At 43.3% G+C, this 15,948-nt stretch overlaps 1 protein-coding gene across 2 annotated transcripts in view; it reads left to right on the top strand.

Annotated features, from left to right (window-relative positions):
* Positions 1 to 15,333, top strand: part of TXLNG (taxilin gamma) — a 59,133-nt gene extending 43,800 nt beyond the window's left edge. For both annotated transcript variants that reach the window (XM_082718399.1, XM_082718398.1), the window contains exons 6-10: positions 1,598 to 1,717; positions 3,255 to 3,329; positions 9,172 to 9,264; positions 11,550 to 11,645; positions 12,347 to 15,333. In XM_082718399.1, the coding sequence (XP_082574525.1) occupies positions 1,598 to 1,717; positions 3,255 to 3,329; positions 9,172 to 9,264; positions 11,550 to 11,645; positions 12,347 to 12,667 (705 nt within the window). In that variant the 3' untranslated portion in view covers positions 12,668 to 15,333. The remainder of the gene's footprint in view (positions 1 to 1,597; positions 1,718 to 3,254; positions 3,330 to 9,171; positions 9,265 to 11,549; positions 11,646 to 12,346) is intronic.
* Positions 15,334 to 15,948: the final 615 nt, after the last annotated feature.

Genomic DNA, 15,948 nt, shown 5'->3' with positions numbered 1-15,948 from the left:
TTAAGCACAACCATGCTATCGTTTTCACACATAACAAAATTAACAGTAATTACTTAATGTTAAATACTGAGTCATTGTTCAATTTTCTGTAGTTGTGTCTTCCCCTCATTTTTTTTTTTTAAGCTATTTGAATCAAGCTCTAAACACAGTCCATCTGTTTCACTGATGGGTTTCAAGTCTGTAACATGAAGATTTCCAGGGGCGCCTGGGTGGCTCAGTTGTTAACTGTCTGCCCTGGGTTCGGGCCCGGATCCCAGGATCCTGGGATCGAGTCCCGCATCGGGCTCCCTGCTCAGCAGGAAGCCTGCTTCTCCCTCTCCTACTCCCCTTGCTTCTGTTCCCTCTCTTGGTATCTCTCTCTGTCAAGTAAATAAATAAAATCTTTAAAAAAAAAATGATTTCCTCTTCACTCTTTTTTTTTTCCTTTGAGTGTTTATTGAAAGAACTTTTTTGCCCTAGAGAATAAATTTTATATTAGATTATAAAGGCCTCAGTTTTCTTAAAATTGTTCTTTAGGTTTTTATTTTTTTTATTTTTTTATTTTATTTTATTATTTTTTTAAGATTTTATTTATTTATTTGACAGACAGAGATCACAAGTAGGCAGAGAGGCAGACAGAGAGAGAGGAGGAAGCAGGCTCCCTGCTGAGCAGAGAGCCCGATGTGGGACTCGATCCCAGGACCCTGAGATCATGACCTGAGCCGAAGGCAGCGGCTTAACCCACTGAGCCACCCAGGCGCCCCTCTTTTGGTTTTTAATATGACAGTCTGACACATGATAGATGTAGAAAACTTGAAAACTATGTACATTTAAGCACCTTACATGTGAGTCTTATTTTGAGTGTTATCAGATGGTCTCCGGTCAGGAAGAGTTACTCTGCACATCTGAGAAGGGGTGTTCTGATGACTGTATTGTATGTAAATAACTACTTACCAATTTTGTTTGGAAATCGTAATGACATTTTATGCAATGTCTAGTATGTGCTGGGCACCAGGCACCTTACACAGCAGAACCACCACATTGGCTTTTAGAGCTTGCAGCAAATGTGGTTATCTCTGCTTGGAGGAGGGAAGCGAGAGTCAGCAAGGGGAAAATCTACCCCAGGCCACGCACCAGCCAGGACTTGACCTGGGGCCGCTTCAGTTGTCACCGAGTGCTGCCTCCGGCTGAGAAATTTGGGAAACGTAGAGGGGAGAGAAATACCCAGGAGGTAATGTGTCTGATATGTGGGTTTAACAGTTTGATCTCCTTATCCATCTTTTTCTTGATACGTTTTTGAGCCTCATTTTCATTGTAGGGCAGGAGTAGGAAGTACAAGTGTGTGGTTAATGAGGCTCCTTGACATCCACCTCCGAAAGGGAGGGGGTCCAGGGTAGCAGCTGGAAGGCTCCTTTCCTGCAAGTGCAAACCCAGGAGGGCTTGCAAGGTGATGTAAAGCTCACTCTTCTATAAACTCATGGACCCAGTGTCCTCAGCTATGGTGGTATTAGCAGGAAAAGCAGGGTAAGAATAAACAAGGTATTGTAACTTGTGTTGTTTCCTCATCCTTGTGTTTCTTTTTCATTAAGTGATGTAAGAAATTTTACTTCTCCCATAGCATATTGATAAAGTGTTCAAACATAAGGAATTACAACAACAGCTTGTGGATGCCAAGCTTCAGCAGACGACACAGCTAATAAAAGAAGCTGATGAAAAACATCAAAGAGAGAGAGAGTTTGTAAGTTCTCTTTCTTAAAAAAAGAAATTTATTGTCAAAATTGTAACCAAAGCCATTCAGAATACTTATTCTACGTTAATAGAGCACCTGGGTCATGCTAATTGGTTTTTTGTTCTAGACTGAGAAAGCCATGTGTGTGTTAGAAAGTATTTGGCTATTTATTTCTGTTTAACTTTTTTTTTTTTTTATACAGAAGACACATGGGAGAGATTAGACCAAATTAGTGGAAAGATCTGCATTCATTTGACTTTTTCATGCTTACAGTTATTTCACTTTGGTAATGGTCACCAGGTTTAAGAATTATACCAGTATTCAGCACATTAAATGTGGCGGTTCAGTTTAATATTGAGCTTACCAAACACTGGTCTCCTATATATACCCTGATACTTTGATCTCAAACAAGTGACTTGAAACTAGGAAACCTATTTTGTCTATTTACTCTGGTATAATTTTATGATAAAATTTTAACAGAATTCTCTATACCTAATCACTCAGCTTCGTTCCCAGAGTGTATGTTCAGACTATATTGCCTGTCAGTAATTGTGAATGCAGTGGAATTCTCATTGGGTATGTATATTTAACAAATGCAAATTCAACTTTATGTGCTTAGCGTGCCCCCGCCCCCAAATAAAGATGAGAAATGATTATGGCAATGAGGACTGTTAATCCAGCTTTCAGTCAAGTAGCACAGGCCTTGAGGCAAGCCTGGTATGAAGGCTCTGTGAGTGGCCCTCATGATGTGAACTTACCACATCGAGTGTGGGTCTAGGCTTAAGAGAGACCTGTTTTTCATACAGCACCATCTTCTGTGAGAATTAATAATGCTTTCCTGTGTATAATTGAAGAAACCGTTCTTTCCAAAGTGAGGGTATAAATTTCATATATTCACACACACATACGTACATTGCACATATATACTTTATAGTTGGTTTAATGACTTTTTAGGGCTTATTTGGCCTACATGTGACTTTTTACTTCAGTGGCTGAATTTCAACAGTTACTTACTAATGCAGTTTCACCGTATAACTTTTTCTTAAAAACTTAAGTATATAAATTAAAGCTCTCATCCACTTCTCCCCTGCTTTTTAAGAAGTGATCAGAAACTGGTCTCTGATTTCATTGCTTTGCTCCATACTCCTTCACTCTGCCTCATCCTGACTGTCCAGAGTAAAGTGGATTTCTGAGTCGTTGAGATACTCTCTCGATTCCTAGTCATGTTTTCTGCTAATACCAAACTTCTCATTATTTTCACCTGAAACATAACAGTTTAACCCTGAGTTTTGCAAACCTATTATTCGGCCTCCAGGGTACTCTTTCTAAGCAGTAAAAGAGTGTTCCAACATTCCTGAATGTTACCAAGTAGAACAGATTGGAGAGGTAATGAACAATTGATGTAACTGAATATTTTATCTATAGACTTGTAGTTCTTGCTAAAATAATGAGTGGAAGGATTAAGCCTAACTCTCTTTCTCTGGTCATTTGACATTAGAATCATATTTGTAATTACTATTAGTAATAGTATGTTTCTGTTTTCTAGTTATTAAAAGAAGCAACAGAATCGAGGCACAAATATGAACAAATGAAACAGCAAGAAGTACAACTAAAACAGCAGGTAACTTGACAGCAGGGGATAGTAGCATTTGTTTAAAAAAAAAAAAAATCTATGGTTCATTTGATATATACCTTGAATCTTCTCTAAGGTGCTTGTGCTTGTTCCCAGCCAGAACTGAGAGTAGATCACGTGTCCCTCTTGGAATTTTCCTCTTCATTTAGGGTGACCAGCTCCTCCTGATTTGCCCAGGCCTTCCGTGGTCTTAGCACTCAGAGTCCTGTGTCCCAGGAAGCACTTAGGTCTCAGGCAGACTGGGACAGTTGGTGATGCTGTCTGCAGCGTCCCCTTTCCAATACCCCAGATGTTTCCTCCCTTTCTCAGTCGGCTTCCATGTGGGTCTGCTAATTTTCAACTAAAGAAGAACCGAGGAGTCTGCAGATTGGCACTCTTTTGTATTAAGTTGAATTCTATGAAATTGCTGATACTTCTTTGACCTACAGAAATGGCAGTTTCATATAGTTGAACCTAAAATCTTCAGAATTTTGTGCTGTGAACACATAACCCATTTTAAAAATTGCCTATTAACCACTCTCAGAGCCATGGGAGATGGTAATTTTGATGGGGGCCATCCCTACTTTTTCTTCTCTTTAAAGTATATGATACGCTATTGTTAAGTATAGTCACCATGCTGTACATTAGATCCTCCAAACGCATTCATCTTCTAACTGAAAATTTGTACCCTTTGACCATTATCTTTGGAGGTCCCCTTCCCATCAGCCCCTGACAACCACCACTCCACTTTCTATTTCTAGGAGTTTGGCTTTTTCAGATTCCATATATAAGTGAGATCATACAGTGTCTTTCCTCTGGCCTATTTCACCTAGCATAATGCCCTAAAGGTCCATCCATATTAATACAGATGGAAAGATTTCTTTCTTTTTTTTTTTTTCTTTAAGATTTTATTTATTTATTTGACATAGAGATCACAAGTAGGCAGAGAGAGAGGGGGGAAGCAGGCTCCCCGCTGAGCGGAGAGCCTGATGCAGGGCTCAATCCCAGGACCCTAAGATCATGACCTGAGCTGAAGGCAGAGACTTAACCCACTGAGCCACCCAGGCACCCCTCTTTTTTTTTTTTTTTTTTTTTTTTTAATGACTGAGTAATATTGCATTATGTATTTATATCACATTTTCTTTATCCATTCATCTGTTAGTAGGCACTTAGGCTGTTTCCATATCTTGGCTATTTTAAATAATGCTGCAGTGAATATAGGAGTGCATATGTATCACTTCTAGATAGTGATCTCATCATCTTCAGGGATCTACCCAAAAGTAGGATTCCTAGATCACATGCTAGTTCTGTTATTAATTTTGAGAAACCTCCATATTGGTTTTCACAGTAACTGCTGATTTACCTGCCCACCAACAGTGCCCAGTATTTCCCTTTTCTCTACACCCTTGCCAACATTTGTCACCTCTTGTCTTTTTGATAATAGCCATCCTAACAGGTGAGATGACATCTCATTGTGGTTTTGATTTGCCTGTCCCTGAGTAGTAGTGGTGTTGAGCACCTTTTCATGTTCCTGTTGGCCATTTGTAGGTCTTTGGAAAAATGCCAGTTCAGGTCTTCTGTCCATTTTTAAATTGGATTATATTTGTTCTTTTGCTCTTGAATTGTGTGAATTCCTTATATATGTTGTATATCAACCCCTTACCAGGTATATGGTTTCCAGGTATTTTTACCCATTCCATAGTTGCCTTTTCATTTTGTTGTTTCTTTTGATGTACAGAAGCTTTTTAGTTCAGTGTAGTCCCTCTTGTTGATTTTTGCTTGCGTTGCTTGTGCCTTTTGGTATCATGACCAAAATTTCCAAGACTGCTTTCAAGGAATTTTATTTTTTATTTGATATACAGAGAGAGATCACAAGTAGGCAGAGCAGCAGGCAGAGAGAGAGAGAGGGAAGCAGGCTCCCCGCTGAGCAGAGAGCCTGATGCGGGGCTCGATCCCAGGACCCTGAGATCATGACCTGAGCCAAAGGCAGAGAGGCTTAACTCACTGAGCCACCCAGGTGCCCCTCAAGGAATTTTTTACCTGTGTTTTCTTCCAGGAGTTTTTATGGTTTCAGGTCTTATGTTTAAGTCTTTAATTTTTGTGAATAGTGGTAAGAGAGGGGTCCAGTTTTCTCAACACCATTTATTGAAGAGACTGTCCTTTCCCCATTGAGTATTCTTGGCTCCTTTGTCAAGTATTGGTTGACCATAGTGTATGGGTTTATTTCTGGGCTCTCAACTCTTTTCCTTTGTGTCTCTGATTTTATGCTGGTAGCATAGTGTTTTGATTGCTTTAGCTTTGTAATATAGTTGGAAGTCAGGGAGCATGGTGCCTCCATCCAGTTTTGTTCTTTCTCAAGATTACTTTGGCTGTTCCAGCTCTTTGGTGGTTCTATTCAAATTTTAGGTTTGTTTTTTTCTATCTCTGTAAAAATACCATTGGGGTTTTGGTAGGGATTAAATATAGATGGCTTTGGGTAGTGCGGACATTTTAATAATACTAACTTCTGATCCTTGAACACAGATATCTTTCCACTTTGTGTTCAAGTTTTTCATCAATGTCTTAGTTTTCAGTGAGTAGATCATTTATATCCTTGGTTAAATTTATTTCTAAGTATTTTATTGATTTTGATGCTATTGTAAATGTAGGTTTTTTTTTAAAATTTCTTTTTCAGATATTTTGTTGTTAGTGTATAGAAATGCAACTGATTTCTGTATGTTGGTTTCACATTCTGAAACTTTACTGAGTTTAACAGGTTTTTGGTGGAGTCTTCAGGATTTCCTGTATGTAAGATCATTTTGTCAGCAAACAGACACAGTTTTACTTTTTCCTTTTTGATTTGGATGCCTTTTATTTTTTCTTGCCTAATTGCTCTGGCTAGGAATTCTAGTAGAAGGAAAGCTTTTAAACCTTTAATGGTTGAGTACCATATTAGCTGTGAGTCTGTCATGTATGGCCTTTATTACATTGAAGTATATTCCTTCTGTCCCCAATTTGTTGAGTGTTTATATCATGAATGGATGTTGTATTTTGTTAGATGCTTTTTCTGTACCCGTTGAGATGATCATGATTTTTCTCCTTTATTTTATCAATGTGGAATGTCACATTTATTGATTTGTGTATGTTGAACCATCCTTACATCATCACAGGGATGAATTCCATTTGGTCATGGTCTGATCTTTTTAACGTGCTATTGAATTTGGTTTGCTAGTATTTAATTGAGAATTTTTGTGGCTATATTTATCAGGGATGTTGGCCTACAGTTTTTTAATAGTATCCTTATCTGGCTTTAATATCAGGGCAAAGGCTGATCTTATATAAAATGAATTGGGGAGTGTCCCTTCTCTTCAGTATCTTTTTTTTTGGAAGACTTTAGGAAGAATTGACATTAATTCATCTTTAAATGTTTTTTTTTTTTTTTTTTAAGATTTTATTTATTTATTTGACAGACAGAGATCACAAGTAGGCAGAGAGGCAGGCAGAGAGAGAGAGAGAGGGAAGCAGGCTTCCTGCGGAGCAGGGAGCCCGATGGGGGGCTCGATCCCAGGACCCTGAGATCATGACCCGAGCCGAAGGCAGCAGCGCAAACCACTGAGCCACCCAGGCGCCCCCATCTTTAAATGTTTGGTGGAGTTCACCCATGAGACCATCTGGGCCTAGGCTTTTCTTTGTTGCTTCCCTGTTTTTCAGTCCAAACCCCTTGTTTTTCCTAATGTAGTCTTTCACTGTGTTTGTCTAATGTGTAGTAAGGGTAGCAGATACTGCCTCCTCACTCAAAGGAAAGGTACAGAAAATACTTCTGATGCCTTTATGGACAGGTGAAATTAGGCGTTTACCTATAGTCTACCCTTTTCCAAGTAACTAGATTACATTCTGTTGAGAAAAGTGTTTATTTTAAAAGTTTCTTAGACAGGGCGCCTGGGTGGCTCAGTGGGTTGGGCTGCTGCCTTCGGCTCGGGTCATGATCTCAGGGTCCTGGGATCGAGTCCCGCATCGGGCTCTCTGCTCAGCGGGGGGCCTGCTTCCCTTCCCCTCTCTCTGCCTGCCTCTCTGCCTGCTTGTGATCTCTCTCTGTCAAATAAATAAATAAAATCTTGAAAAAAAAAAAGTTTCTTATACAACACATTTATATTTAATGTTGTAAGGTCTCTAAATTAGTTCTAAAATGCACTTGATACATTGAGACTGGTCTGAATTTTTTTTTTTAAGATTTAATTTATTTATTTAATAGAGACACAGCCAGAGAGGGAACGCAAGAAGTAGGCTTCCCGCTGAGCAGTGAGCCTGATGTGGGTCTCGATCCCAGGATCATGATCCAAGCCAAAGCAGACACTTAACGACTGAGCCACCCAGGTGCCCTGAGACTGGTCTGAATCTTTAAGAGCACCTCTTTTGAATACTGTTTTGTCTTTGGGCATGTTTTATGATGAGGTGATGCTCATTTCCTGTAGCCTAACTTTGAAAATTCAAGTTTTTTTAACTTGCCACTGTAACCTAGGATTATGCTAGATTGCTTCCAGGAAATTTGAACCCCTTATTAGCTCTGAGTTGTCCATATAAATGGAGAAGAGTATTGATGTGGAAAAGGCATATAGTCTATTTGTAGATGGCTTTGGAAGATGGACTTAAATGTGGGAGTCATTGCTAATTCTCCAGGGCAAAGCACCAGAAGACCCTTCTATGAAGCGCCCAGGCAGCTCGGATTATGTTAGATTGTTACCATTGAAACTTCTGTTGTCAGTGCTATGTGTCACCCTGGGTCGTGTTTTTTGATCATTAGTTTGGTTCCTTTGCTGTCATGTCTTACTTTTCCTAGTCTAAATGTGGCTGTCCTTGCCAAGTGTTGGTCTCATTCTATGCTCTTACCATGTCAGTGTCCAGCATTTGTTGAGGAGAGCGTTGGATTGGTGTTGGTTGACCCGTTGTTCTGTGATGCAGGCATGGAAGTCTCAGTGTCACGGTAGTTGCCACTTACTAACTTCCCAGTATGGGCCAGTTTTGAGCTCTTAGATGGAACAGTCTACCTGGATATTCCATCTTCGAGGAAAACAGCTATGAACATGCATTTAAAACTTTTGATATTCTATAACACACCAGGAATAATATTGTGGTTATCACAATTTCCAGTATTTGAAGTGTACTTTAGAGCCATGGCCCCCAATACCCAAATCGGTCCAAATTGAATGTCCAAACAATCCATCACACTGAATTCTCCCACCTGCGCTCCCCCCAAGCCAGTGCTTCAACTTCTGTTTTGTTTTCCTGCCTGTGTTAAGGAGAGGGCTATCCTTGATACCAAGCTAAGAACTGTGCAGGTGGTGTTCTAAAAGAATGCTCTTTTTTCCATGGACAATTTCTCAAATGTAAGGAGAGGTAATTGGTGGATTGGAGCTAGTAGATATTTGTACATTTTATTTAAAAAAATTTTGTATTTATTTATTTGACAGAGATCACAAATAGGCAGAGCAGCAGGCAGAGAGAGAGAGTGGGAGAAGCAAGCTCTCTGCTGAGCAGAGAGCTGGACACAGGATCCCAGGCCCCTGGGACCATGAGCAGAGCTGAAGGCAGCCGCTTAACCGACTGAGCCACCCAGGCACCCCTGTTTGTACATTTTAAACATTTTACATCTAAAGATGTTTAAGTCAACAAAATTTCCTCAGTTTCAGGGGATTCAGTGGGTTATAGAACTTCAGCTGTCTCTGGTAGCCGAGGCTGGGTTTGCGTTCCTCTTTCTGTCACTTGTATCAGATAACTAATGTGTAACCATAGTATGTCCTTTTAGAAAGTCTTTAGGAATTGCTTTAAATTGTTTACCTGGAACTCAGAATATTTCATTACTTTTTTTCTGTAGCTTTCTCTTTATATGGATAAGTTTGAAGAATTCCAGACTACGATGGCAAAAAGCAATGAATTGTTTACAACCTTCCGGCAGGAAATGGAAAAGGTACTTGCATATTTTTAGTAGAATATTACCTAAAAGGGAATTTATATAAGAAGCTGTTTTAAGCACGAACACAACCTGGATGAGTCGCTGTTGTTATGGTACAGTCTTCATTTCTTCTCTGACCCTCCAGTGGCATCCCATTTGGTCATTTTGCTCTTGGTGTGCCCCATGTAGCTAGTGGGCTCTGTCCTTAAATACCAGCTTTATTAAAGTGAATTCCTGTATTAAATACTACTTGTTGTTATACTATAAGTGGTTTCTTTTTTGTTGTGTCTTTTGTTTTATTCACTCAGTTGCACCCCGCCCCTCCTTCCCAAAGCTCTGTGTTTTTGGAGATTATTTGAAGATATCCAAGCCTGGAATAGTAATTACACCTTCTGGTTGGTTGATTTCATACGTACACACACACATACACATTTATGTATATTTATATTTATGTATTTTTATTTACATGTAATATAAATGTCAGTGTTTCCATCTTTTTTTTTTTTCCCCCTAAAGTAATCTCCACACCTTACATGGGGCTCAAACTCACAAACCTGAGATCAAGAGTTGCACGCTCCACCGACTGAGCCAGCCAGGTGCCCCAGTGTTTCTACCTTTAGTTTTTTTTTTTTTTTTTTTTAACTATTCTCCAACTAAATTTTTTTTTTTTTAAAGATTTTATTTATTTACTTGACAGATCACAAGTAGGCACAAGCAGGCAGAGAGGAGGAAGTGGGCTCCCTGCTGAGCAGAGAGCCTGATGCGGGGGCTCGATCCTGAGACCCTGAGATCATGACCTGAGCCGAAGGCAGAGGCTTAACCCACTGAGCCACACAGGCGCCCCTTCCGCTAAATTCTTTCTCCTTCAACCAAACGCATTCTTTATTTGGCCTCTTTTTAAATTTTCTTGTCTACGTTAAGGAAAGCAATATCCTTGATAACCAAGCTGAGAACCAGAGTATATCCATCCATCCATCCTTATTCTATGTGGCATATTCCCCTTAAAATGGGACTTTATGAAGTGGTGGTGGGTTGGGTAGAAGTACAGCATTGCCTGGCACTTCCTAAGCATCCAGGAGATGTTCGTCGTGAGTATAACTAGGTCTTCCGTAGTGGCTGGGAGAGTGGGCTCTGGGTCGTGTCCCAGCCGCGTCCTATAATGTGTGGCTGGGGACAAGCTGTTGAACCTTTCAGGGTCTTCTGTATAGATAACAAGCAATTACCTCCATAAAGTGGAGTATTTCAGACAGTGCTTAGCTGTGTTAAGTGCTCAAATTACCACCTTCCGGTATTTTTGGACCCAGGCGTCGGAGAGTGCGGGCAGTGGTGCTTGAGCGCGGCCCGCCGGTCCTTGCAGCCGAGGGTCCCCGCACACAGCGAGCGCCCTGTTAAGGCTGAACAGATTAAGACAGGCTCTGGGGGCCGCTGTCCTTGCTACTTGCAGCTTAGAGATCGCGGTCGGTCAATAATCGACCCAGATCTTCGCTCTTCCCGTGGCCTCTGTCCCACCCTGCCGTGTGTTACGGTTTTGTGGCAGGGCGCTGGCTGCCCCGCGTGGGGTCGGAGCGGGGGCGCAGTCAGCAGGAATCTTGAAAAGGGGGCTCGGGGCCAGGCAGAGAGGGCGGTCTCACTGTGAATTTCTGAAAACTGGGTTCTTACAGGTTTAAGAATGTTCCGCTTATTTGGGGGCTCATTTTCTCTTCAGCGAAACCTGACGTCAGTCTTGCAGAGTTGGGAGGATGCCCAAAGCTAAGGATAAAACGACCCTTTTTTTTTTCTTGGTCGCTAGAATGTTCCTGAAGTGACACTGCCTGTAGTTTTGAAACAGATGTGGTCTTGGATGTTGTGGTAGATCATCCGTTCTGAATCTTCGCAGGGAGCTTGGACACCCCTGTCCTTCCAAGAACCAGACAGATTAGTGAATAGAAGACCCCAACTTGGACATGTTTGCGTCCAACCCGGGGAGGGGTCTCTCCTGGTCAACCCCAGGCAGAATGAAAGGCGCGTCCCGGCCCAGGTCCGAGTGGCCAGCGTGCGCCGTCGGACCGCTTCCTCCGCGGGCCGCGGCCTCTGCAGCGGGGAGCAGGTTCCGTGTCCCGCGCTGCGACAGCCCCTCCTTCGCTTCCCGCCGCGGCCCCTGTGGGTGCTGCCGGGGGCCGCGCGGCCGCCCACACACAGGCGCCGCGGTCCCTGCGCGAGGCGGGTGCAGTGAGGGGGCGGGGGGAGCCTCGCGGCTCTCTGGTGGGACAGGCGGAGAGATGGAACTTAGAATTTACATTTGCAACTGTGTTGATTGACAGATGACAAAGAAAATTAAAAAACTGGAAAAGGAAACAATAATATGGCGTACCAAATGGGAAAACAATAACAAAGCGCTTCTGCAAATGGCTGAGGAGGTGAGGTGGTTTCCCACGACTCAGGTGTGTTCGTCGTCACGAGGACGGAGCTGCCGCCCCACGCAGGGCAGGGCCGCGCGGGGACAGCACCGCCAGAGTGGAGGGCTCTGCGCGGAGCCGGGGCGCGGACGGCGGGGCGGGGGCGGCCGTAGAGCGGCGGGCTGTCGCGGGCCTGCAGCTTGTGAACACCGGGGTGGCAGGGGTCTCTGCGGTCTGATCGCCGAGTTCTGGGGCGGGTTTGCAAGAATCCGGGTGGGGCTGACGTCGCCGCCGCGGGGCCCAGCTCCAGGGATGCTGAGACCGGCCCCGCTGCCTGCCTTCCTGCTTGGACGGGCTTCGGAAAAGGCGGCAGAGGAGGGTTTTTGCCGGCCGAAGTGTGTCGTGTGCACACACGCAATTTCCCGGCTTGAATCTCGTTCTCACCTAAATGGTAGAACAAGAGAAATCTATGTGGAAAAGAATCCAAAAGTGCATGTCGGTGATTCCTCTGGCCCCCGGGACGGCGGGGAACCGGTCAGTACCGCCTGGTGCGCCGAGACGGGCCGAGCCGCAGCTTCCGCGCAGGTGCGGGGGAGGAGACCGAACGCGTCCGAGCCGTGATTGAACCAGTGGTTTCCAGTGCGGCTCAGGTTCATTTGTTTGCGTCCCGTGAACGGACTCGTGTTCAGCGAGGTTACGTAAGCCCTCTTTTTCCCTTCCAGAAAACTGTCCGTGATAAAGAGTACAAGGCCTTCCAGATCAAACTGGACCGGTTAGAGAAGCTGTGCCGGGCGCTCCAAACGGAGCGGAACGAGCTCAACGAGAGGGTGGAGGTCTTGAAGGAGCAGGTCTCCGGGAGAGCTGCGGGCGAGGATCCGGCGCTGCCCGCCACGCAACCCTGCCCTGGCCCGGAGGCCCCCAAGGAGCTGAACACTGCTTCTAGAAGCGCCCCGGGGGGCCCCCTGGACGCCGCCCCCAGGCCCGCGAAGGAGAAACCAGCCAGGTCTGCAGGTGCCGCGCCGGGCATCGAGTCCGTGGACTGAAAGGAAGTATGATCACTGTATCGAGAGCTCTATTTTGTGTATAACTTTCTGTTAGTAGTAACTATTGGTTTTGTGGTGAAAATTTTCTTACTTTTTCTACCATATCTGTATTTTCTTAGAACTACTGGACTTACGTGGTACAGGAGGCTGCTTAGCAGTTTTGAATAGTTTTCCTCTATACATTTTCCTCAGCCGTGTTGCACATCTGCCTCATTTCCCTTCAATGGAATGCATGTGACCATCACCTTGTCCTATTTTCCCTGTTCCTTGGACAGAATTACTCAAATTCACTCAAGATAGGGCCGATCATCACAAGGGAACTTTGTTCTGATAATGGTTCCCTGATGTGAACACAATATTGATTCAAACATCCCGCCCCTCCATTAATACAACTAAAAAAAAAAAAAATCAAGATGATTTAGTTTTATCTAATAGCCCACTTTAATGCCAAGTAAAAATAAACTAGGGTTGGGTCAGAAATAAGCATAGCATCTTTGATTCAAATTAGCTTTTTGATAATATTTATATCAAATTGACATGGCTGCAAGCCTCAAATACTCCGTTTTGGCAGATGTACATAAAGGTGTCACTTTTACAGTAGTAGATATAGACAAATCATTGGACAAACAAAACAGGCTTAATGTTTGTGACTAAGAACAATCCTACTGCTTTGGTTTCAGGTTAGGACTAGAATCCATGTTTGAGCTCGGACCACCTAGATGTTCACTCTGGAGTATGGCGGCTTGTTTGCTTCCAGTTCGGGATTTGGGTACCCATCCCTCCCCTTCCCGCAGAAGGCAGCCATTGGTAGTTGTCATTTTAAGACAGTGAGGGTTAAGTTCATGTCTAGCTTTCACCAAGCAGAAGGCCCTCCGCTACCCTGCTGCCCTTCTAGCTACTTGAAATTGGGTGTTCAACCGTTTGTGAATCCCGCCAGCGAAGTTCTCCAGATATTTAAAAAGGTAATTTGAATTGTGGATCATGCTGAAATGGGTTTTATTTATAAAACAGAAAGACTGGAACCCACACTTTTAACTGTGGGAAGACTTGGTAGAGAGTTTTTAGTAGTCAAGATCGATGATGCTTTTGGTCTGGTTCTCACCCCTTTTCTTAATTACTGTCTTGTAAGAAAAGAGCCAGTAGTAGGATCAAGGTCTCTATACTCGGACTGGGGGAACTTTCCATATGAAGCACGTTACTTCTCAATTAGTTTTCTTTGTTCTTAAGGATGTTGAATATGGCTGAGATATGCAAAAAAGTCAGGTTATACCATGCAAGCTTGAACTTTGTCCGTGATAAAATTTGCATTGAAATAATTTATGAAATAGGCTCTACTAGAATTGATATTACCACATTCCACAGAGCAAAACTATCAAACTGACACTGAAATTGCTCAGTGGACTGAATCAAAGTCCACTCTGTCCAGTTAAAAGGGTTTTCTCTTTAAAAGTGTCTTTGTAAAGTCCTGTCATATTCATGGTCTAAAGTGGGTTGAATGAATTGAAAGTTATCTCCTAGAAGCTTCCGCCGCCATTGGTCATAGGAATCAAGGGGCCAGAGAGTGGAGGGAAAGAAAACCAGAGCCGGTTTTCTCATGACGGTCAAAAGTGAGTCGGAAGCTAAAAACAAATATCCCCTCCTCCGACGGCCTCGTATAAATACTCCTTTCTGCTACTAGATGAAATGTTGGACTCCTTTCCCCTAGAGGAATGAAGGTATTTATCAGAAATATAACCTACTTTACAATTAGTACTAATGATCCCATTTCATAAGAACTCCGCTGGATGTACAGCTCTTACTGCTGAAGCCATTCGTGTAGCCCACCACGTTTCTTTGTGGTGCTTGTCCTGTGTGGAAGATGTCATTCTTGGACGTGTTGCCTATCCTCAAGGGCTTTCTAAAGCGATGTGATTAACAGTCCTTGGCCTGCTGCTTTCGGCTTTGACTATGCATCTGTAGCTAGATGCGATCATGGTATTTAAAGGTCGACTCTGTCGGGGACGCATGGGGGTCCTTGCGCAATCCTTCCCCCATCACCCTGTGAATACGAACAGGCCCCTCTACAGACCCCCTCCTAAAGCGATCACCTCACCAGCCCAGTGTTGTGGCTTTGTAGCACGCCTTGTGTCCACCGTGTTCTAGAACACTGTCCTGCTGTTCGGCTGGTCCAGAAAAGGTTTAAATGTCACATTCACTTCAGCTGCATTTGTCGCATCGTCATGGGATCTTGCTGTGTGTTACTCGTAGTGGCCATAGACTCCGAGGAGCAGAGAATACTTGGGTCTTGGATCATGGACCATTTCACCCTCAGACTTGTTAGGAGTACATTTCTTGGTCTTGAGACCAGTGTTTTTTAGTTATGTATGCAACTGCCTTTATTACACCTGGTTATCACAATCCAATTCTCAGGTGTTGCAGAAAAATCTACCTCTTTCAGACTGTAGATGGAAATAACTGTGAAAAACAAAAGATGCAGAGATCTTCTAGTTTGTGCTAAACACACGGCTTTATTTTTACAGCCCACGTCTTTCATGAGGATACGAATTGTTCAGAGGCAGTCTTGTTTTGCTTTTCAAAGACATTTTGTAGAGATTTTTCACTAATGTGAATCTGATTTTATCTACACGATTCTGTATAGATTAAGTAAATATGTATGATAAATTTGACGGCATCTGTGTCTCCTTCCGTTGCCCATGTGACCTCACCTGTCGAGCCACTGCAAGGACTGCCGCACACGGTTGGGTTCTCAGGCCTTAGCAAGGACGGAGCACCAGCTCATCCCTGGGACTGGGTGGCAGAGGACTCCTTTTATGTAGCCAGACCTCTGTGCATACTTTTTTGGGTATTTTTTGCACCTTTGGTGGGGGGGGAAGACCCTAAAAAAATCCTATAGTTTAGCTGTTGTCAAACTGTTTAAAAAAAAAAAAGGATGGGGCGCCTGGGTGGCTCAGTCGGTTGGACGACTGCCTTCGGCTCAGGTCATGATCCCGGAGTCCTGGGATCGAGTCCCGCATCAGGCTCCCAGCTCCACGGGGAGTCTGCTTCTCCCTCTGACCTTCTCCTCGCTCATGCTCTCTCTCAAATAAATAAATAAATAAAGGAAAAAAGCCAACCCTGCATTTCCACAAGTCTTAGCTGCTCCTCGCACATTTCAGGGTGCACCTACTTAAATAGCAAGAGGATTCGGTACATTATAGAGGCATATAGGGAACAATTTAATTTTTTTTAAAAGATTTTATTTTTATTTATTTATTTGACAGAGAGAGATCCCAGGAGACAGA

This window comes from Mustela nivalis (assembly GCF_964662115.1).
Source record: "Mustela nivalis genome assembly, chromosome: X".
In the NCBI taxonomy this organism is placed as follows: domain Eukaryota; kingdom Metazoa; phylum Chordata; class Mammalia; order Carnivora; family Mustelidae; genus Mustela; species Mustela nivalis.
Note: the sequence above shows the minus strand (reverse complement) of the source record. Positions and strands in the feature narration are given on the sequence as shown.